The sequence below is a fragment of the Tursiops truncatus genome, chromosome 7 (assembly GCF_011762595.2).
Source record: "Tursiops truncatus isolate mTurTru1 chromosome 7, mTurTru1.mat.Y, whole genome shotgun sequence".
Classification (NCBI taxonomy): domain Eukaryota; kingdom Metazoa; phylum Chordata; class Mammalia; order Artiodactyla; family Delphinidae; genus Tursiops; species Tursiops truncatus.
The window spans coordinates 99467080-99488869 of NC_047040.1; the positions used below are offsets into that span (position 1 = coordinate 99467080).

General features: G+C 34.8%; 1 protein-coding gene across 1 annotated transcript in view; it reads left to right on the plus strand.

The window, feature by feature from the left end:
• The window catches only part of DPP10 (dipeptidyl peptidase like 10), a 648823-nt gene that overhangs the window by 510036 nt on the left and 116997 nt on the right, over positions 1 to 21790 (plus strand). The window contains exon 8 of the mRNA XM_033860253.2: positions 18811 to 18931. Within this exon, the coding sequence (XP_033716144.1) occupies positions 18811 to 18931 (121 nt within the window). The remainder of the gene's footprint in view (positions 1 to 18810; positions 18932 to 21790) is intronic.

Below are 21790 nucleotides of genomic sequence, written 5' to 3' on the forward strand. Positions count from 1 at the left end.
TCTCTCTCTCTTTCTCTCTCTCTCCTTTTATCTCTCTCTCTCTCCCTGCCTCTGTCTTCCCCTCATCTTCCTCCCCCTTCCTTCTTCATAAAATTCATCTTAGCACAAGGCACAATGTAGATTTAATAAGAAATTAATGAAAGGCTAACAGTTGTTTCCATGGATAATGGGATGCCAAAGAAGGTTTTGAAGATGGCATAATATGAAAAGAAATCATTCCTGAAAAGACAGGTCTGGCAGGAAAGTTTAAAATAGAGTGTAGGTTACTGAGTCCAAAGGCAGAGAGCTAGGTTTAGAGGCCATTAGTATAATCTAGAACTGGTTTGACAGATAACAATATATTTAAGAGATGAACACATCAAGTTTTAAACTGAGATCTAAAATTTGCAGTCCAACAATAAAAATTGTCTTATAAATACTTATTCAAGTAAATTAAATTATGCATATATGTATGTTTTTACATATTTTTGCAAATAATCTCATTTTAGACTCTTAATTTATTTAAACCACTTTATTGAGTACAAATAAAAGATTGAGGGCTTCCCTGGTGGCGCAGTGGTTGAGAGTCCGCCTGCCTGCAGGGGACACGGGTTCGTGCCCCGGTCTGGGAAGATCCCACATGCCGCGGAGCGGCTGGGCCCGTGAGCCATGGCCGCTGAGCCTGTGCTCCGCAACGGGAGAGGCCACAACAGTGAGAGGCCCGCATACCGCAAAAAAAAACACAAAAAACAAAAGATTGACACATACAAAAGGCTGTACTTTGCACTGAATACATACAAAAGACTATAAAACTTGAGATGAAAATAAGTATACACCCATGAAACCATCAGCACCTTCAATGGGATAAACACATCCATCACCTCCAAAAGATGTTTACTGCCCTCTTTAATTTTTTGTGTGATAAGAACACTTAACATAAGGTAGACTCCTTCTTTAATATTGCTAGTACTTTTTCAATCTATTCAGGATAAAATAAAATCACCATACCCATTCTTCCGATGGCATAAAGCTTTAAAAATATCCAGTATGTTACTTAATTTATCACAATTTAGGTGTTTAGAGAAATCACTTTTCTACATTCATTATCTATATTTTTGAAGAACGTAATGTTTAGGTAATTCTCCAAATACAATTTATCAAACTTTCCTATCACCTACATTTTTACTTACTAGAGATTTACCTTAAAATTGTATTAAAATCTTAAGTGATTAGCAGTGGTTCATTGCCTCTAGGAGAGTTTCAATTTCTTTGGTGTAACTGCTTAAGTTTTCATTAAGATTTAATGAAAATTTACCTAATTAATTAATTTCATTAATTAATGTAAACATTTTGAACAATTTTATTGACTTTTCCAGGGTGACTTTAACCCTTCTTCGTTTAAAGGCAGATGTTTAAGGTAGCATTTTTCAAACATGTTGCTGAAATCTCATGTCCCCTACTAAAAATCAATATGATTTTGCTTCATATGCCATTGTGTTTTTCTCCAGTATAAAAGTAATCATTTTAATTGTCATTAAGATGTATTCAAGAAATACATGATAAGCATTTGCAAATATAAGATATACACGTGCATACTCATACACACACTACACACACACATAGTCATATGCACACACATTCACTCCCTGCTGCTGGTGTCATGTACATTTGAAACGAAAGTCTGGGGTTTAGAGTCCTAGCATACCAACATACCAGAGGTGACATAGAAGTAAATAAAGAAAAGCAGCCATTGAGAGTCAAGGTCTATTTCAAGTCAGTTCTTCACTGTGGTGTGTGTGGTGTGGTAATCATTCCTAGGTAGTACATTGGTGCAGGAAAACTGCCAGAAAATTTATACCATAACATCCTCAAGTGTTTGTCATGATGACCTTTTCTCTTATAAATGAATTTGCACCTTTTTTTAAAACTCCACTTATTTTCATTAGTGGTGATAAATGAAAAACAAGGTTACTTTTTCATTTTACCCAGGACAAAATCTAATGATTATATTTTTAGTTCCAGGAAATAATAAAAGCAATCCTTCTTATTATATTCTAGTATTAGACACACCTAAGGTCTAATGGGTCTCACTTCAAGTTTGGAATCAGGAAAATCAATATCAAGAAGCTAATATGTTTTCTATAATCAATATTTTGACTGGGGATAACTGATGAACCATAATAGGATAACTATGTTTGGATTTAACAAAAATACCTTTAAACTATCTCAACCATTTTGACTGATACATTTGCATTGTATTCAGGTGTATATTTACATTAGTATATCATGTAGGCAAATGTGACAGGAAATACATTCTCATATAAGTAAAATATGGTAACAGTATAAGTGTACATGTGTAAAGAAAAAATATGCAATTACAGTGTACAATTTAAAAGAAAATTAATTTGCCTTGCTGTGCAATATAAATCTTAGTGTCTTGTAATTATTTAAACAGCATATTTATGACTTTTCTACAAAATTCAGATTTCCAAAAGAAATGGAAAATGAAATTACTATCCTTTATAAGCACACATTTCAGATTATTTCCCTCCAATTAAGTGTTGCTTATTTCAATGTAAGGAGAAAACTGAGCAACTTGCATACTGTTAGCTATACTCGTATTGCTTTTAAAGGCTTTGCACAGGCCTTATCAGAAGTCACTTGATAAGTATGTGTTGACTTGACTTTGATGATTGCCTTGGACTGTAAACAAACTCTCTGAAGGCAGGAGCTCAAATTCTGTAATTCTGATAGCATGTATAACTGTATATTGGACTATGGAGTTAGCAGGCATGGGTTTTCCATGGAAAATAATAAAAGAGAAGCTGCTTAGAGAAGATGTTGTAACCTGTGCCAGCATATGCAAATGGAAGATACTTAGATGCTGACAGATGCGAGGCCAGCCCTGACCTACATTTAGATCTAGAGAGTGATAAGAAATATTGCCAAGCTTTTATCTAGTAATAATAATAATATTAATAATTAAAAAGCAAGAAAAGAAAATCAATTCACTGTATGCTATTTGAGAATGCCTTTTTCCTGTGCTATGTTTGTAGTGTTTTATTCAACATTTAGAAAAATCAAATGGAAACCAATACTGTCATATAAAGTACCAGTTTTAATGATGGAATGTCAGAAATGTACTTCTCTCTTCTGGGGGGAGATGGTAGTCTTTATCCTGATTTAAAGTGCTTCGTTTGGTTTAATCCAGCATGAAATATAAAATTTCATAGAACTTCTAACTAGGTCTTATGAACTTGTTACTTATTACGGGTATAAAAGGCACAATATCTATTCCAGGAATTCACAGAAAATAGACTTAAAGGTGAGAATACTCACCTTTGGGAACACCTACAACATGGACCTCATCTTGCAGGGGGAATCCTCTCTGAGGTGATGGAGCGGTTTCCTAGAGGAAGTAACCAGCAAGTTGAGTTTTGGAGTTATATACTGGTGCAAGATTTGGACCTTTATTTAAAGGCATCCCTCTGACTATAAGGAAGCTCTCAATATGAAAAGAAATAGAGTAGACTTCTATGCAATCACATGCTTTAATTCTTTTATTTATACTTTTAATAACAGAAAACTATAACTTACTATTATTTCCAAATGTGAAAAGATAATAAAGCAAACTAGAAATATAAAATGTGCTAGCAGACTTGTACTGGAAAGAATAACCATAAAAACTCATTGTAATAAAACTCCCTATATTTCCCTTAACTTATATTTAAGCAATTTTGAGTTATTTAGTAATAATGAGGTAAATGCAACAGCCATATCTTTTCCCCTATTTGTTTGTTTTCCAACATAAATAGCAATTTCTGCAGCACTTCTTGTCTCATGCTGCTCCTAACATTGAATTAAATAATATATTGTGGAGTAAGAGCCAGAGAGATTCTAAGATTGCACATTTTTAAACTATAAATCTGGATCATACATAATCCGATGTACTGAATACTTTGGACAGTTCCTGCTAAGCAAACCATTTGAATGGAGTAACAACATAGATGATGATCAGTGAAGGTTTCTAAATATTAGACTCTTTCTGTTTCATTGCAGCTAAGCTTTTGCATATCTATTATTCTTACTTTTAACCATACAGGGTTATCCTACAGTGCTGTCAAGTCATAGTCCTTCAACGGTCTAAATAAAAACTTTAAAAATAAGATTATAGTAGTGTTTTATTGTAAGATGTGACCCATGCTACACAACCCCTGAGGTATAAAGATTCCAATTAGGAAAAGTTCAGTATTCTAGGGATTTACTGTTCTTTAGTAAACGGCATGAAGAGAACTCTCTGAGAGAAACTGTGCTCTGCATTAATTTCAAGATTACTCATGTCAGAAATAACTCCAGGCATCCTTTACATGGTGTGGTAGAGGAGCTCTCCCCTTGCTTTCCTTCTTAAGAACAACAAAGAAACTGAACATGTGAAAAGAAACTCTGTATTTTATGATACTTTGAATCGACCACAGCCTAAACTATAGTCTCTGAGAAACATGAAGTAATAATTCTCCAGAGCCAGGAAAAGTTTGAAAGCAGATATATACTTTAGTAGATTTCAGAAACTCAGAGAAATAGACAAATTGAAAATTTTAGCTGGTAATTTCAACACTTGTCTTCCGGTTAAAGATAGAACAACTATACAGAAAATCAGTGACGATATAAAAGAATTGATCGACACAGTCAATCAACATGACATAATTGACATTTACAGAACACTATACCCAAAAATTACAGAATACAGGGCATTTTTAAGTGCTCACACTGGGTCATAAAACAAACCTCAATAAGTATAGAAGAATGGGAATAAAACAGAATATGTTCTTGGACCACAAAGGTATTAAATTAGAAATCAAAAATAAACATAAACTATACACACACATTCTTATTGGGCTACGAATATATCCAATAAGAAATATAGTGCTATATATCTAGCAATTCTAAATATAGAATTTATCCTGTGGATATATTGCACATAGATCCAAACACATAAAAAGAAAATTCACTTGAATGTTATTTATAATTTAAAAAGCAGAATAAAAGAATAGAAACAACTTAAGTCATCATTATGAGACTAATAAAATATATTAGGGTGCATAAAATAATCAAATATTAAAAAGCCATTAAAATTAGTATGATTCTTCTACATGTGCAGATATGCAATGCCATCCACTAATAAACGTGAATATAATTAATCAGTATGCTTTCTTTTTAAGTCATTGTAAATTTTTGAGACTTTGTTTCCTTTGGGTCTTATTTCTAAAACCAAGGTGTATTATCTTGGTAGCTCATCCAGTTTTAATCATATGGTTAATAAAACATGTAGTAAACAATTCAGTTAGCATGAATTCAGTTCTGGTAGCATTTATTACTCCCAAATGTGATGACCTTCAAGAATTTAGTTAGTAAAATGTAGAGAACATTTTCTATAAAAAAAAAATAGCCACTTGAGTTTTTAAAGAATAAGAAGTTTGTCCTTAGAATCTGCTATGTTAGTCACTAGAGAATTCCGTTGGAGTGAAATTAAAGAACGGCTGAGACATTTAAAATCTAGAAGCAGAAGATGATAAATCAAGACATACTTTGGACAAAACTACAATAGTTATAGCACAATAACATGCAGATAAGGCTAGTCGACGGCATACCTTTTTTTTTTTTTTTTTAATGAGGGAAATAGTGGGTTTGTTTCTTTGGAATCATGATTTTGGCCCATGGGCCCAGCCACTCCGTGGCATGTGGGATCCTCCCAGACTGAGTCATGAACCCATGTCCCCTGCATCGGCAGGCGGACTCTCAACCACTGCGCCACCAGGGAAGCCCTAAAAATAAAGAGATTTTACAGAAGAAAAAAGTTATTTGAAAAGACTTTGAAGGAAGATCTGATTTATTTGCTCTGGATGTTTGGCTTGTTGTATCAGAGAATCTAAAAGGTGAAGAAAAACAAAATAAGGGATCTGCTGGGACAGAGAAGTGTTGGCTTGGTTGGCCTAGAATGTTATGGTGACTAAATATTTGGTGGATTGTAAACGCTGTTTTTAAGAAAAATATGAAAATTTTGCTCTAAATCAATCAATTAATTCGAGTCAATCCTTGATGTTTAATTTCTCAAGATGAGTTTTATTATTGCTACTGAAGTTTGCTGACAAAAAGTTTACCCATATCTTGGAGAAGTGTTAATGCAATTTGAAAGCTGTGAAAATAATAGATCTTTAAGGATACAAATAATGATACAGTTACCAGTTAATTTTTATTTAAGGTAATAAGACTTATTTTAAATTGCATTTTTAAAAGTTTTAGAATATTTGGCCTGTAAGATGTTCTGATTTTTTTTTTAAATTGTGGTCAACTGTATTTAGGAAACGTTATATAATATCGTGGATTTCAGTGTTTCAAAATGAAATTAGCAAACTTTGAAGGATCCTGAATTGAAAGAAAGAGAGGGAGGGAGGGAGGGAGAAAGGAAGGAAAAGAGAGAGAGAGAGGAAGGAGGAAGGAAGGGAAGGGAAGGAAGGAAGGAAGGAAGGAGGGAAGGGAGGAAGGAAGAAACTAATACTGTTTAATTCAATATTTCTTCGTTGTTTACCCCAAATCAAGGGTCAGCAAACTTTCTGTAAAGGGCCAGATAGTAAATATTTTTGGTTTTGCAGGACAAGAGGCAAAATCAAGAGTATTATGTAAGTTTTAATGTAACAAGGCAGAAAAACACGTTGCCAGAAAATTCTATTGAGGTAATTCAAAGTAAAATAACAATTAAGTGTAATGTTTTATAATACATATCTACCAATAAGAAGAATGGGATTCTTTTTTGTGGGATAACTTTTCACCTAATTAGGATTCCATGTAAGTGTTCCCTCTCATCAAATTAATTACACATGTTGGTCTGCAAAAACCATTCTTAGTTCATGGGCCAGGCTAGATTTTGCTCATGCACCATAATTTACTGAACCCTTCCATAGACCATGAAACTTTTTTTTTCATATAATGCCTATCAGAACTAGTATTTTTATAACTAGTGTTTTAGAATATTACTTTTCTGCATTGAGAGCCAGAGAATGGTAAAGCTGATTGGCATGAGCCTCATATGAAAAGGATTTTTTATAATGAGGTGAAAGAATTATGTTCTAAAGGAACAAAAGGGAGCAATGAGCATCTTGAGGTGTGAGATAATAAGCAGGGGTCACTAGAGAGGGTGCCTGGGTAATGATGTCCTCAAGGGAGACCAGGGTTCAGGTATGGCAAAGAGGGAGAAGGAACCCTTAGAGAAGTAACAAAGTAGAGGGAAATAGGTTGGTTTTGGAGTGCCAGTTTTCAAATATAGAGTAAAAGGGCATGGAAGGTTGAGTGGGTAAAGGGCCAGGGAGTATTGAGTGTTATTATAGGGATGATGACATAGTGGAAGATAAGTTGTTAGTGACAGTAGTTAAAATCTGGAGATGTCTGATACAAACAGGAATAAATGACATGAGAGATTTCACTGATAAAGTCTGTGTGAGGAAAGTGATCACTAAGCCTGGGGCAAGGAGACTTAATTGCTGCAATGATGGGATCCATGCAAAGCTTGATGGTCTTCTTTGCTTGAACCCTGTGATGAAGGATTCTGGACAGCAGACTTACAGCCTATGCAGCCTAAATGATTTTGAGGAAGTAAATTCTGGGTGTATTTCCTCAATTCTCATTCTCCTCCTCCTCTTTTTCATCTTCCTTCTCCTTCTTACTACTTTTAAATTCCCAGAAAAGTCTTTTATTCAGGGACATTGTTTTGAAAGTTTGTCAAGCTGTCATTTTTTTCACCTTGTCTTATTCCATCCTCCATTTATAAACCCAAGAATGTATATGCACTGGTGATATTCCCCCTCCCCCTGCCCAGAATCATACTGTTCATTTGCTTCTCAGTCATATTATATCTCTTCAAGAGTTATGATACCAAGTTATCAGTGGAGGATGAATTTGGACTTTCCTATTAAAACATCTTGCTATCTGTCTAAACATTGATTTTCTATCTCTATTAGTCTTGGTTTTGTCTATTCTAACATTAAAGTATTATATGCATCGAACTTGGAAATACACCCACCTCCCACCAAAGGCTAATGTGAAAGAAGTCCATTTTAAGAGAGGGCATATTATTTGTCTACTGTATTAATGCCTGTAGAATCAGGAGACCCATATAGGAAAGGTGTTTGGAGGTTCAGTTTGAGATATCCTATACCTTAGTTGTTAATAATACAATATCACTGAGATAATTGAGATTTCATTTCACTTCCTGCTTCTCCAAGAATAGAGAGTAATTATTTAAATTTACTCAAAATGAAATGAAAGATTCTATGATCATGATTAAAAATTTTTCAAGACACTTTATCCATCTTTGTACCTCCACAAATGGACCAATATTATTCTAGTCAGTTTTTAAATAGAACTGCTTTTCAGAATGACTAGTAAATGGATAATTGTTAAGAAAGATCTCATTCTCATCTCCTTATGTTTCCCTCTCTTCTCTCCAGCTCTCCAACAAATCTTTCATATCTATAGTCTGGCTTCATTCACCCGCTAACACACATCTCTTTGCCTTGTCATTTCTCCCCCTATTCCTTCTGCTTTTTGCTATATAGTGTGTTTTCAACATATGATCATTTAAACCCACCTTTTCTCATGCCATTTCCTCTACTTGAATTTTGTTTTACCTTTCTCTGCCTAGGAAAATCCACCTGAACTTGTAAGTTCAGCCAAAATGTCTTGCCTCATCTGAAACCTTTTCTGACCCTCCTATTCCTCAATCAGATTCAAGCTGTCTTGTGTCTTTATTCACATTCTAATAATGCTTTGTGCATCAATATGTCATACAAATACCATGTAGTTTGTTAATTACTTCTTGTTTTTCTTATCTTTCTTATTTTAAACTGTGAATTCATCAAGTACAGGGACTAAGACTCAGTCAACATTGTCTCATAGACATGGTGCATAGTAGGAGTATAGTGAAATTGCAAATGAATAAGTGACCTGTATACCATCGTTCCTCCATGTGTGCCCCCATACATGTGGCTTGCCATCTTCTTTCATCTTTAAACTTTCTTCATTAAGAAACAAAAATATTTCAAGTAGTAAATATATATAATTATATGTGTCTTTAAATAATATGAAATGTCTGACATTAGCATTTTTAAAAAGTGGTATCTCACAAGGAAGTCTATTTTCTGTTCAAGGTAGACTTTTTCTGTTTTGTGTGTCAGTGTCTCCCCAAGAAAGAAGAAAATAAAACAAACACAGACAAAAACTGTACTGTGTGATGGCAAGTGGATGAGATTTACTAGGGCAGAGATTGCCTTGTAGATGGATTAGTACATAAATCCTAACCAGTACAATTTGCTTAGAATTTTAGTGTAAAGAATTTAGCCTTTACTCTTTATGGAATGCTGAAAGTTTAATTGGACAATGTCGCAGTCAAAGCACTGACAGAAAGGGTCTGTTTTGTCATTTTATTGTATGGATGCAAGTGAGGAGAACTGAAGAGAGGGAAGCAGTGAATAAACTATTGCAAACACCAAACATGAATTAGTAAAAATCGAAAATGACTCTTTCAAACATCCTCTTACATTCTTTCATCAACAAAATAAAAAGTTATTAGGGTATATTGTGTTACAGTTACACATACATCAGAGATAGGGTTTAATTATACCCCATTGTAGCAGACAGATAACGAAGCACAAGGGATAATCATTTCTGTAGACTCTCACATGGGGAAAAAGAAGAAGGAGACAACAAGGAAGTATTTCAAGTGCTTTTTGTCCTGCATTTCAAGTTATGCTTGAATTTAAATGACTCTCATCCTCAGTTGATCATTAGCTCAATTAAATTTAACTTTATAAGAACATTAACTAGAATAAACAAATTAATTATGGACATAAGACATTTCATTACTAAGTTGAATTTTTATGATTATTTTACTCATATCCAGTATTTGGGGAGGATACAGTAAAAAATGTTTGGATATTCTTGTATTGAAAAAAACGGCCTGTATTTTTCATTTGTGCCCAGGGACGCCTTGAAATTGCCTGAAGTGGAATAAAGAGTCCAGAGCTGTGGGTAAAATGTGCATGGGAGATAGCCAAGGCTGGTTCCACCTACTGCATTTTTCAATTTGTTTTCTTATCAACATGCCCATAAACTGGAAAGCATTAGGCACAGACACATTGATAAGCATATGAGAATTATGCTTCCAATCTCCCTCAATCCTCAGAATCTCTTTTTTAAATTTTGAAGTCTCCATTTGAAATACAAGGAGTTACAATACAAATGTAAAATCAAATTGTTTTAGCATCAGAGAATAAAGTGTATATGCACCATGCTTTTTGCTAATCCTGGGATGGATGAAAGCTGGAAAGAAACAGGGGTTAATTTAGCTTGCTCCCAACATAAGTGACAGTGAAGGGCTTTCTTACCCATGAGGCTTTGAAGGTCAAGCTGCCGCATGTCTCCTGGTAATTAGGATTCCTGGAAGTAAGTGAGAGACATGGATTCACGTTCATTTCAACCGAAAATGAATTCATTAAATAGATTTCTGAAAACTCTCAGAACCAATGAGAAAGTTGGAATTCCAGGACTGGAAAATGAACAGGAGCCAGGAGGGGTCAGGCATTGTTGAACATAGGATTTGTTCAGGAAAATTTGATTACAATGCCACAGGAATCTGTGATTAGGATACTGCAACTGGCAGCTACATCAGTCTCACAAAGAGCACTGCCAGGATTAGATCCCATGTCTCTTTGATAGAAATCCCATTTTCTACACTTTTGCTTTTATTCTTGTTTCCCATTTCAAGTTCTACTGCTATGACACATATTGGGCAGTAATATGTCCCGCTAAATTAATGTCATCATACATTGGTTTTGTTTTTCTTTACTGGCCATATCTACATTAATTTGTGTGTGCTTGTATTGGAATGCAACATTAGATTGTAAGATCTCGTCCTTATATCCCCAAAACTTAGCACAGCATCTAGCATGTAAACAATCCAGATACCTATTTGGTAAATGATAAAGGACTAGAAAAAAGGGTAATAAGACAAGAGATGGAGTGGTGAAGGAACAATGAAAAAGAAGAAAGTGGAGTAGAGGAAGAAATGGGTACACAATGACTAGACAATACCATCCTCTAGCATTCTGACACATATAAATCATCACATTAAAGTTTTTTTTAAATAATATAATAATGTTGATTGTCTTCAGTGTGTCGCAGTTTATTTCTTGGGGCGCATAAGAATTTTAATTTTTCAATTATCAAAATGATCAATTTATCATACAGTCTTCTCTTACCCTAAATGAGGTTTAGGGAATGACACTGCCAAGAGATAGTCTGTTGTTACATTTCATTGATTGGAGTTGGTTTTCAATTATCTGTTTGCTTGTTTTTATCTGGTATCCATTTTTCTCCTAAAAAAAAAATGGATAAAAGGGCTTTGGAATTGGGGAGTGACTTACATAATTATGAATTTAAGGCAAAAGGATATATTTCACTTCTTTGAGAATGCATAATGTTCTATAAAGGTTTTACGAAATAAGAACTCTTTGAAAGGGTTTCCTGATATGAATAATTGCAAATGTCAAGGGATGAGAGTTCTCTGATAGTGATTCTATCTCTAGAATGTCAGGTACTAGTGCAAAGGTGACATGAATGATTTGAGTGAGTTATTCTATCCCAGAGATGGTTCTGCAGAGAAATGAAAGCAGTACTCTATAACCCACAGACAGATTTATTCAAAGCTAAAATGTCAGAGGTAATCAAACTATTTAACTTGTGCTCATAGCTTTACTTTGCATTACATAAATGGGCTCTCAGAATTTATTACACACTGACAAAGAAACAAAATTTTTATAAAGTTGAATGATATACTGTGGCTTTTAGTAAAATATTGATCATCTTTAAGATAGCATTTTCAATGAATTATGATTACTGATAAAATTCTGCATAATTTTTTCCTTTTTCTTTAAGTTAACAGAATGCAGCAAATAAGCAGAGCTGATTCTTGTGAACAATCCCATTTTCACAGTGCCCAGAGTAGAAACAGAGCATCATTCATATACCAGAAGACCCCTGATTTGCTCTTTACTAGTGCTACCAAACCAAACTTGGGTCTGCTCACCCACCACACAGCAAAGCTAATCTACTGACACTGGGTTGTGGTGAAGGCAAGTACAGCATTTATTTGCAGGGTGCCAAGCAAGGAGAATGGGTAGTTCATGCTCAAAAGACCCAAACTCCCTGATGGCTTTCAGGGAAGTGCTTTTAAAGACAACATTTGGAGTGAGGGTTGCAGCTTGTGGACTTTCTTCTGATTGGTTGGTGGTGAGGTAACAGGGTGATCTTTCAGGGACCTTAATCATCAACCTTCTGGTTCCAACCAGTCTTGGTTCTATGTGCTTGTGGTCAGCATACAGTTATCATCTTCCACCTGGGTGGGGATCTTAGTTTTTGCATAACAACTCAAAGATATGTGTCAGATTGTTATGTGTATTCCTTGAGAAGGAACTAGGACTCTGTTTTATCCCTAAACTATTGTTTCTTGACTGCTTTTCCTTTGTTTCTTCATTCCCTCACTTCCCTAATTATTAACTGCTTGAGTCTGTTCTTTGTAACTCAGGGAAGTCCTAGGAGACTAAAGCCCTTTTTCTACAAACAAGACACTGGGGACACAGAAGGGCTTTTATACCCAGGAAGACCCCACAGTGTCCTGCTCAGTTTCACTAGCACTATTCCCCGCCAAGGGTAATTATTATCATAATTTGCAACACAGTTGTTGACTATTACAAATAGCGCTGCTATGAGCATTCTCATATATGTTCCTTGATATATTGGGTTCCCATATATGTCCATATATTGGATGTATATCCATATACATTTTTGTTATGGATATATATCCATATACATTTCCTTGGATGGAGTTGCTGAGTTTTACAGTTATGCACATATTCTGTTTTGGTAAAAACTGTTACATATATTTACAAAGTGATTGTACCAATTCACTCGCCCACCAGAAGAGATGAAAGTTCCAGTTGCTTTACATCCTTGGCAACATTATTATTGGCTCTCATTTTCACTTTAGCCATTCTAATTGTAAAGTCAAAATACTCTGATTTTTTTTGTCTGCTTATATTCTTTCGTGTTACCAAAAGAATCTGTTATATAAATCAAAATAAGGACCTTTTATTTATAAGTTTACACTTAAGAGTCTTTAAAGAATAATTCCTCTAAGTGTTTCCTAGACTGAAATGTAGCATATTGCTTAAAAGGGAAAATTTTACTTCAAATCCAATGGAATCATACCCATTAATGGAATATGGCTTAAATATTTCAAACATTTTTATTTATTTAAAAAATACTTAAATGTCTTATGTATGTGATGGAGTTCAAGGTGGCTTATTGATAAAAAAGTATTATGTACATAATTATGTGCTTTAATACTGTCCATATGATAAAATTTTCTTATTTATTGAAAAATGATAACATCTGAAACTAATAATGATGCTAAATCACTGCAAAATCTTTTGTGAATGATTTATTTCCAAAGTAATATTACATGAAATTCACTTTATTAACATATATTTAGTTTCATATAAATTATTTAAGAAATTGATAAGTTGGAATAATTAAAAATTAAAATCTGTTCCTGGTAAAGCAAAAGGCAAAGATTCCACACAAATTTTGGAGCCACTATTGGATCAGGAAGTATGACGAAGTTGGAGTATGGTTAGTGGTCCAGGAGCCAAAAGAAGCAAGGATATGGTTATCTGAATGTTCACATCTATTAGGGCAGGTTGAAAGATGAGAACTGCATAGATTTGAAGAGTATAATATATATATATATATATATATATATATATATATATATATATATATATATACTGCTACTTAGTCACTATTGTTGAAGCTGGCATGCAAAAGCCACTACCAAAGGTTAAATGTCTTCCAGTTCCTAACTAGCAGCTTTCTCATATTTGCAGAAAGTAACTAGAACCCATCAAGCAAAGAAGCTGAGAAGACTAGTTTGCAAGGGAATTTTAGAATTGTAGATTTCACGTTTCTGATGACACAGTAATAGAAGACTATGGCGGGTGGGGGGCAGGTGTGGGGCTGAGTACCAAAAGACAACATTCAGGGCTTCCCTGGTGGCGCAGTGGTTGAGAGTCCGCCTGCCGATGCTGGGGACACGGGTTTGTGCTCCAGTCCGGGAAGATCCCACATGCCGTGGAGCGGCTGGGTCCGCGAGCCATGGCCACTGAGCCTACGCGTCCGGAGCCTGTGCTCCGCAACGGAAGAGGCCACAACAGTGAGAAGCCTGTGTACCGCAAAAAAACACACAAAAAAGACAACATTCAATGTATATCTGTTGGTGAGATCCCTGCTAGTGTAAGTTTGTATTAGTATTGTCATTGTCTGGTGCACAAAAATGGATTCATGTTGAAATAATTTTCTTGTTTTGTGCCTTTTGTCACTTGACAGTATCTCAGTGAAACACCTCCAGGTCAACTCATGTAACTAATTTATTCTCAAAGCCCGAGTGTTACTACCTGGTGTGGATGAATCATAATCCATCCAGGCAAGCACTTTGATAGGTTTTCACTTTGACTCTTCATTTTGGCCATCATAAACACTGCAGAAATAAATATCACTCTTCATCATTCTGTACATATTGGTGGTTTTCTGTTTTTGTTTTTCTTACAAGACAAGGTCCCAGATTTGGGATTGCTGATGAGATGGAATATGTTTTGTTTTCAGTTGCCATGTTGCTTTTCAATATGCTTATCACATTTTATATTTTCACAATCAACATAGGAAAGGTCCCCTTTCACCACATCCCTGCCAGTAATATATGTTATCTGGGATAGTTTCTTAATTACAACTTTTTCCCAGAAAGCAAGCCACAGTAGAAGGCAACCCAAATACTATCCCAACTTGGCTGTGACTTTGTAGATTCTCTTACACCATTACAACATATGGGGATTTTTGAATGATTTGTAGTTTTCTAATTTAAAATTATCATAAAAATCACTCAAATCAGTGAAGGTGGAATAGCTTTTCAGTAATATTTCAGCTAAAATAGATCTAACATTCAATTATATTTCTGTTCTATTCTGATGTTCTTTTTCAATTAAACTGGCTGAAAGTTCATAAGAGTCTGCTCTTATAAGTTTGTATTAGGCATTGTCTCTGGTTAAATCAGTCACAGTAGGGTAATTTACATTGTAGTTGCTCTCAAACCTATAATCCTAATGACTTTTAAGATCAAATGTTCATTTATTGCCATATGTCCATCACAAGTTGGCTGGGGCTGGGGAAGGAGTTTGTACCATACCTCTTCACCCAGCAATCCTGGCTGCTGGGGCATCCATCATCTTAAGCATTACTGGAGTAGCAGCAGGGGAAGAGAAGGCAGAAAGTTGAAAATTGGCTCTTACAGCCTCCTGCACAGCAATGACACATGTTGTGTTTAATCATTGGTAATGAGTAATATCAATTAACACATTGATAGAATAATTTCCTGGGTCATTTACTACATATTTCTCAGTTTGTCACAGCATATAGTATTTCAGCTGTCTTCCTGTTGCCTTTCTTGTGACTTTACCAATTTTGAATTATTTTGTAAGTGTACTAAGACCATGGATTTTGAAAAACTGCTTAGTCAGCTTGCTCTATTAGCTGAAAAATTAAGTGGTCAAATAGCTATCCATTTCTATTTGTTATACTGTGTAGGTGGCTCATTGAAGGAATTGATTGATGGCGTCAAAAATATTATGACAGTTTAATCAGTAACATTAGGATAAATGGCATTAGTGTTTGTCGTATTTTCAATGTGATTTAAATCTAGTCGTAGCCCTTGATCATTGCCCTTTGGATCCAGCTTAATTTCATCAATGTGCCAAGATAGTACCTGGGAATATTTGCAGCTCCTATATTGCTAAAGTAGTGGTGAGAGTTTGTGACTATTACTTGAAGCTAATATAATTCAAGGAAAAACTTTGGTAATTTAAAAGGGTTTAAAAGACTATAAATGTATATTTTCATAAAGGCAGCCACTAATTTTTTGTCCACAGAAAAAAGATCTTGTGGATATCCCCTGATATTACAGATTTCAGCAAATGGCATTAAAATTCTGATTCCATATTGCTTGTTCTTTTACATTGAAACAGATGTCAGTTTCATGTGGAGTTTGAACATCATCCAATCTGTTCTTCAAATACAAATGTAATTACTGGTCAATGGTTTTGGTATCCAAAACCATTTATACATCTGCTGAAATCGTGGAGGTTTTATTAATTGTTTTGACTTAGAGTTTGTTCCCTTCAAAAAGCTGAGGATTTGGAACAATATTACATTGGGTTAAGTAACCCTTTTTAGTGTTTTTTAAATATTTATTATTTATTTATTTTTGGCTGTGTTGGGTCTTCGTTGCGTCATGGGGAATCTTCACTGAGGCACGCGGGATCTTTCGTTGCGGTGCGCGGGCTTCTCTCTAGTTGTAGTGTGCAGTTTTCTCTTCTCTAGTCGTGGCGTGCAGGCTCCAGGGTCGGTGGGCTCTGTAGTTGCAGCACGCAGTCTCTCTAGTTGAGGCACTCAAGCTCAGTAGTTGTGGCGCGTGGGCTTAGTTGCTCTGTGGGATGTGGGATCTTAATTCCCTGACCAGGGATCGAACCACTGGACCATCAGGGAAGTCTCAAGTCACCCTTACTTTTGATAATAGTCCCATGTGCTTATGTAGCATGAGTGTGGATGATCTGAATTTCTATTTACTTACAAGTCCTAGTAGAAGGTTATGGTACAAAAAGAGAATTCCCTCCAAGTAAAGCCGATTTTGTGTGCCTATTTCATATACTCTTTGTGAAAGGCAAAAGGAGGTAGTATACAAAACACATAAAGTTTAAGCCTTAAATGGCTACCATAAAGCTAATATTATTTCTCAGTTATGAGGGGTTGTGAAAGTCATAAAAAAAAAACTTCCATCCAGTTTTAAGATACCTGAGGTATAGTTCTCAAACTTTTGCCTAAGTGGGACCTGCCTACTTTCAATAAGTTTATTTCCTATATTCTTATCACTTGAAAACTTTCTAAATGAAGTGAAAGCAATGAATATCATTTGTTAATACCACCCCCTCTCCTCCTAATAGTACTACCCCTACTGCTATTACTATTCTACTAACTATTCCTAATATACAGTCGTCATAATATAATCAACCCAATAGTCAATAGTTTGGGATAATTTACACCTTGGCTGAAGCTGTAGAGGTTTTGTTTTGAATTAGATTCCGTAGCGCCTGCAAAAAGTGTAAGATTTTTGAACCAGATTATCTTGCGTGAAGTCAGCCCTGCTCCTAGCAATAGCCACATGTGTTACATGTTCTACATTCATCATCTCATTTATTCTTCACATCAGATCTCTAAAGTAGGTGTGAGACATCCACATCTTATAAAAGAGAGGATTGAGATGCAGAAAGGTTAAGCAAATTATCCAAGTTATTTGGATTTTAAATTTAGGCTGCCTGATTATAAACACATGTTTAAACACCTATTATATCTTTTTACTCTCCACCGCCAACAATTCTTATTCTTATTGTCATCCTCACCTGTAATATAAACAACAGGTAGTAGTGGAATGGTTAACTAGATACACTCACTGTTAAGTGCTTGCCAAATCACCAGAATCAAAGTAGAATACCAATCAAATGTTCTGGATGTTAAGATTGCCTTCATCATTGAGCACATCAAGGTTTAAAGCCTAGGACCTCATGATTAATCACACAATTATTTCAGAAGTTCTTGTGTTTGCTCTGTCTGCTTTTGTGCAATGATCCTATAGCATGCTGGAACACATGGGCACTAGGCCCTCTTTCACCTTCTTAGTAGAATGTCAATCTAAATAGCAATTTGGCTTTCATTGAACAATATTTTACTCCCCGCAACAAGTGGATGAAACATGGCTCTGTGACAGTTATATCACACAGACCAACAGTTTGAAATGTTTGGCATTAAAAATGTTTTAAAGTGAATTATAAATAATTTTATCCTGAATTATCTCTATTAAAGATAGTTCATTTTTTTGTGGACAGACACTTTAATTTCTACTGCTCTTCCTGTATTGGGACTATTGTTGTTGCTGCTGGTGATGTTGACATTATTTTGTAAGACTGTAATGTATTCATATTAAAACTCTTTCTTGAATCCTCAAGCACAAGGTTATTATTACTGCTATGCTATTTAGGAAAGAATTACCAGGGAAGACTGAGGCATAGGGAGGTGTGTTCCACTTATCAATCTGAAAGAATTTTGCCAGTGTTTCCTTTCATTAGTGGATCTTTGAGTTGAGCTGGAGAGAATCAGAGACATGCTCTAAAGATTATTTTATTGATCACCAATGCATTTTTTGGTAAAAGACCCCAAATTGAGGTTTTTCGAGTTGTTTGCTGTTACTAAAATGACATCTAGTACAGTTGTCAGTCTCTTAAGCCTGCAGAATATTATCTCAAACCCAAACCAATTTTGTGGTATGAGAAAAAGATCATTAAGTAGATGAAACATTGTTGTCGAATATATGGATTTAAAAGCTTCAATAGCTAGTACCATGTAATTTCTAAATGATAACTGGATATTATATGATAGAGAAAGAAACAGCCATTAATAATTGAAAGCAATAAAAATATACATTAAATAAAAACAAATTGAAAGCAGGCAAATAATAAAACACTTAGCTCTTCAGCTATTATTCTATTATATGAAAGTTTAAAAAAAGGCTTCCTAATATTTTTGGTTTTTTGGTTTGTTTGTTTTACATGTTTCCTGATCCAGATTTATATTTTTGAAAATAATATCTACTATCAACCTGATATAAAGAGTAGTTCATTGCGACTGACATCTTCTGGAAAAGAAGGAATTATTTTTAATGGAATTGCTGACTGGTTATATGAAGGTGAGTGAATAGATTTAGTTTCAAAAGAATACAAATGATATATTTTTATACAAAATCTATAAGAAAAATCTGTTCAATTATAACAATACTTATAGCACTATTTCTTCCTCTCATTTCCTCTCAAAATTGCCTTCATGCTTTCATATCTTTGCATCTGCTCATGTTTTGACTGGTTATGATTTACATCTACTTATATAATTCCATGTTTGATATATATATATATATATATATATATATCTCACATATACACACATACACATTTTGTTCAGGCTAAATAGATCTTATTTTTGGTGATGCTTAACTAATGAAAATGAATAATCACCTTACATCACTCTGGAATTAGATGCTGAATTTTTCTGACTCTGGGAAAGAATAAACAAAATCCTTTACTATTCAAAAAGTGCATGAAAGCCACTTAATTATTAGTCATTTCCATTAAGAACATTCTGCACATTTTAAAAGCCACTGTATAGGGACCAAAATATTCAATAAAACCTACCTAAAAAGTTATTTATAATAACTGTTGAATCAAGTTTTCCTAATAGCTGAGAATATAAGAAGGAATCAGGTGATGAAAACCTCTATCCAATTTTATCATGTACCAATTATCAGCTAGTTATAGGTACAGATTGCCTAGGAAAAACTCAAAGTGTGAGTTTAAAACCTACGTTTCAGACTCTACAACTGATCTTGGCAAAATACATCAAAATTTAAACTAAGTTAGTCTATTAAATTAAAAATTATAAAGCAAGGATCTTCCAGAGCATAAATTTTACTCTTGAGCAGTACTGGCAAATGCAATCTTTCTAGCTCAGAGTTGCTACTTTTAATTATGTAAGAAAGTAAATCATTTAGTTTATTCATTCATTCATTTCATTCATTCATGCTCTCATTTGACAGATATTATTGAAGACCTACTATGTTCCAAGTACTTGTCTAAGTGCTGAGATACATCAGGAAACAAAACAAAGTTCTGCTCTCAGGACTTTACATTAAAAGGAAAATGTTGCTGGGTGGAACTATATTATTAAGGAAGAGATATTGTAGCCTTCAAGATTTACACATATATGTGTACGTGTGTATTTATATCTATAATATATTTTGTGTATAAGCTAGCATCAAATAGTAAAAGCCACAGTTTATTCTGAGGAGTAGGGGAACCTACTGTGGAAATATCAGTGATAATTATACTATGAAATTTTACAAAATGAAATGCACAAACAGATTAGTAGGATTCTTTGGTTGAGAGTGTCAAAAAACTGACTCTGGCTTTCTTATTTCAAATGATGGATTATTAGAGGGGCCTGAGACGCCCCAATGAATTGAAAAAACAGGTGAGGAACAAACTTGAAACCTTGGTAGTTCTGAGAATCTAGGTAGTAAGAATTAACCACCTCTTACCTAGAGGAGCTAGGAAAGACACACCTTTTATCTTCAAAATATTTTTGGTACTGTAGAAGACCCTGAAAGATGAAGAAACCATGCGCATGCAGTGTACTAAATAATAAATCACAGTAAACACAGGATTCTATGAAAAAACAAAGGAGTCAGACTTAGCCCATTTTAGGGATTTGTAAATATTTTCTTAATGGGGAAACCCTCTGAGCTGAGCCTCAAAGAATAAGAAGTTTAACACAGAAGAAGAAACCAGGAAGGAAAAATCCAAGCAGGAGTTAAAAGCTTGAAGAAGCATAGAAGGGTTAAATAGCATAGTGTGTACCCAGGGAACTAAAATCAGCTTGGTATTATTGAGGCATAAAATTTGAGAAAAGGAAGGCAACAAGAACCAAGAGGCAGTAACCCTAAAAATTATCTGGGATTTCAATTATTTTCCACTATTAAATGGAGAAACTAATACAGCTTTTCAGGAAAGGAAGTGTCAAGATTAGATCTTCCACATAAATAGATCATTTTGGCTAGAATGTAAAGCTGGAATTGAATAGTGAAAAGAACCAATGAGCAGCTATAAGGCTTTTTCTATGTTCTATCAAGAGATAATGAGCAAGAGGACTAGGGTTAAAGCAGGAAGAAGGAGGGAAGATTCTAAAATTGATGAGGCAGTAAAATAGGTAGATCTTAGTGTTTAAATGGACGAGATGGATTGAAGAAGTCAAGAATGAATCTTTGGCTTCTGGCTTGGATCACTAGTAAATAGTGGTGGCAGACACAGTGAGTAGACATCAGAAGGAACAGTAGACTCAGGGAGGAGAGGAATAATTTAGTGGGAACATTGGTGCTTCACAGTGTGCTAGTATGCTACATTGGGTGACAAAATGTGATCCTTAACATTCAAGAAATTTTGAGTCAACTAGGGGTAAACCCAATGTAGGATGTACCGACTTGACACTGATCAAGATTTGGGCCTCTGTCCTTTAGGGAAGGCTTCATATAGCTTATGGAATTACATCTTTGAGGAAATTAAAAGGAGAGAAATTAAAGACCGCTATTTGGGAAATAAGGTTATCTTCTTAATTAGAGAATAAAAACCTGTATATTGGGGCTGAAACTGAACAGTGTGTTGAGGGATAAGCAGGACAAATGAGTAACAAAAACTTTTGTTTTGGGGATGACACTGTAAGTCTGACACTTTCCAAAAAGGGGGAAATGGAAAAATTATGGGTTTTGCCATTCAAATTAAATTCAGTCCTTTGGGCTCATATGTTCTAGGTATACTAGGAAATTCCAGATATGCTATGTGAGTTAATTCTTACGATGCTAGTATATCTAATCACTTACTGAAGAAACCATGATTCAGGGAGGATAGGTGACTTGGACGTGCCCTCAGCGTTCACAAGGGTAGAGCTGACACTTGAATGTGTGTCTTCAAAGTCAGTGCTTCATCCTGCGCTACTCCACCTG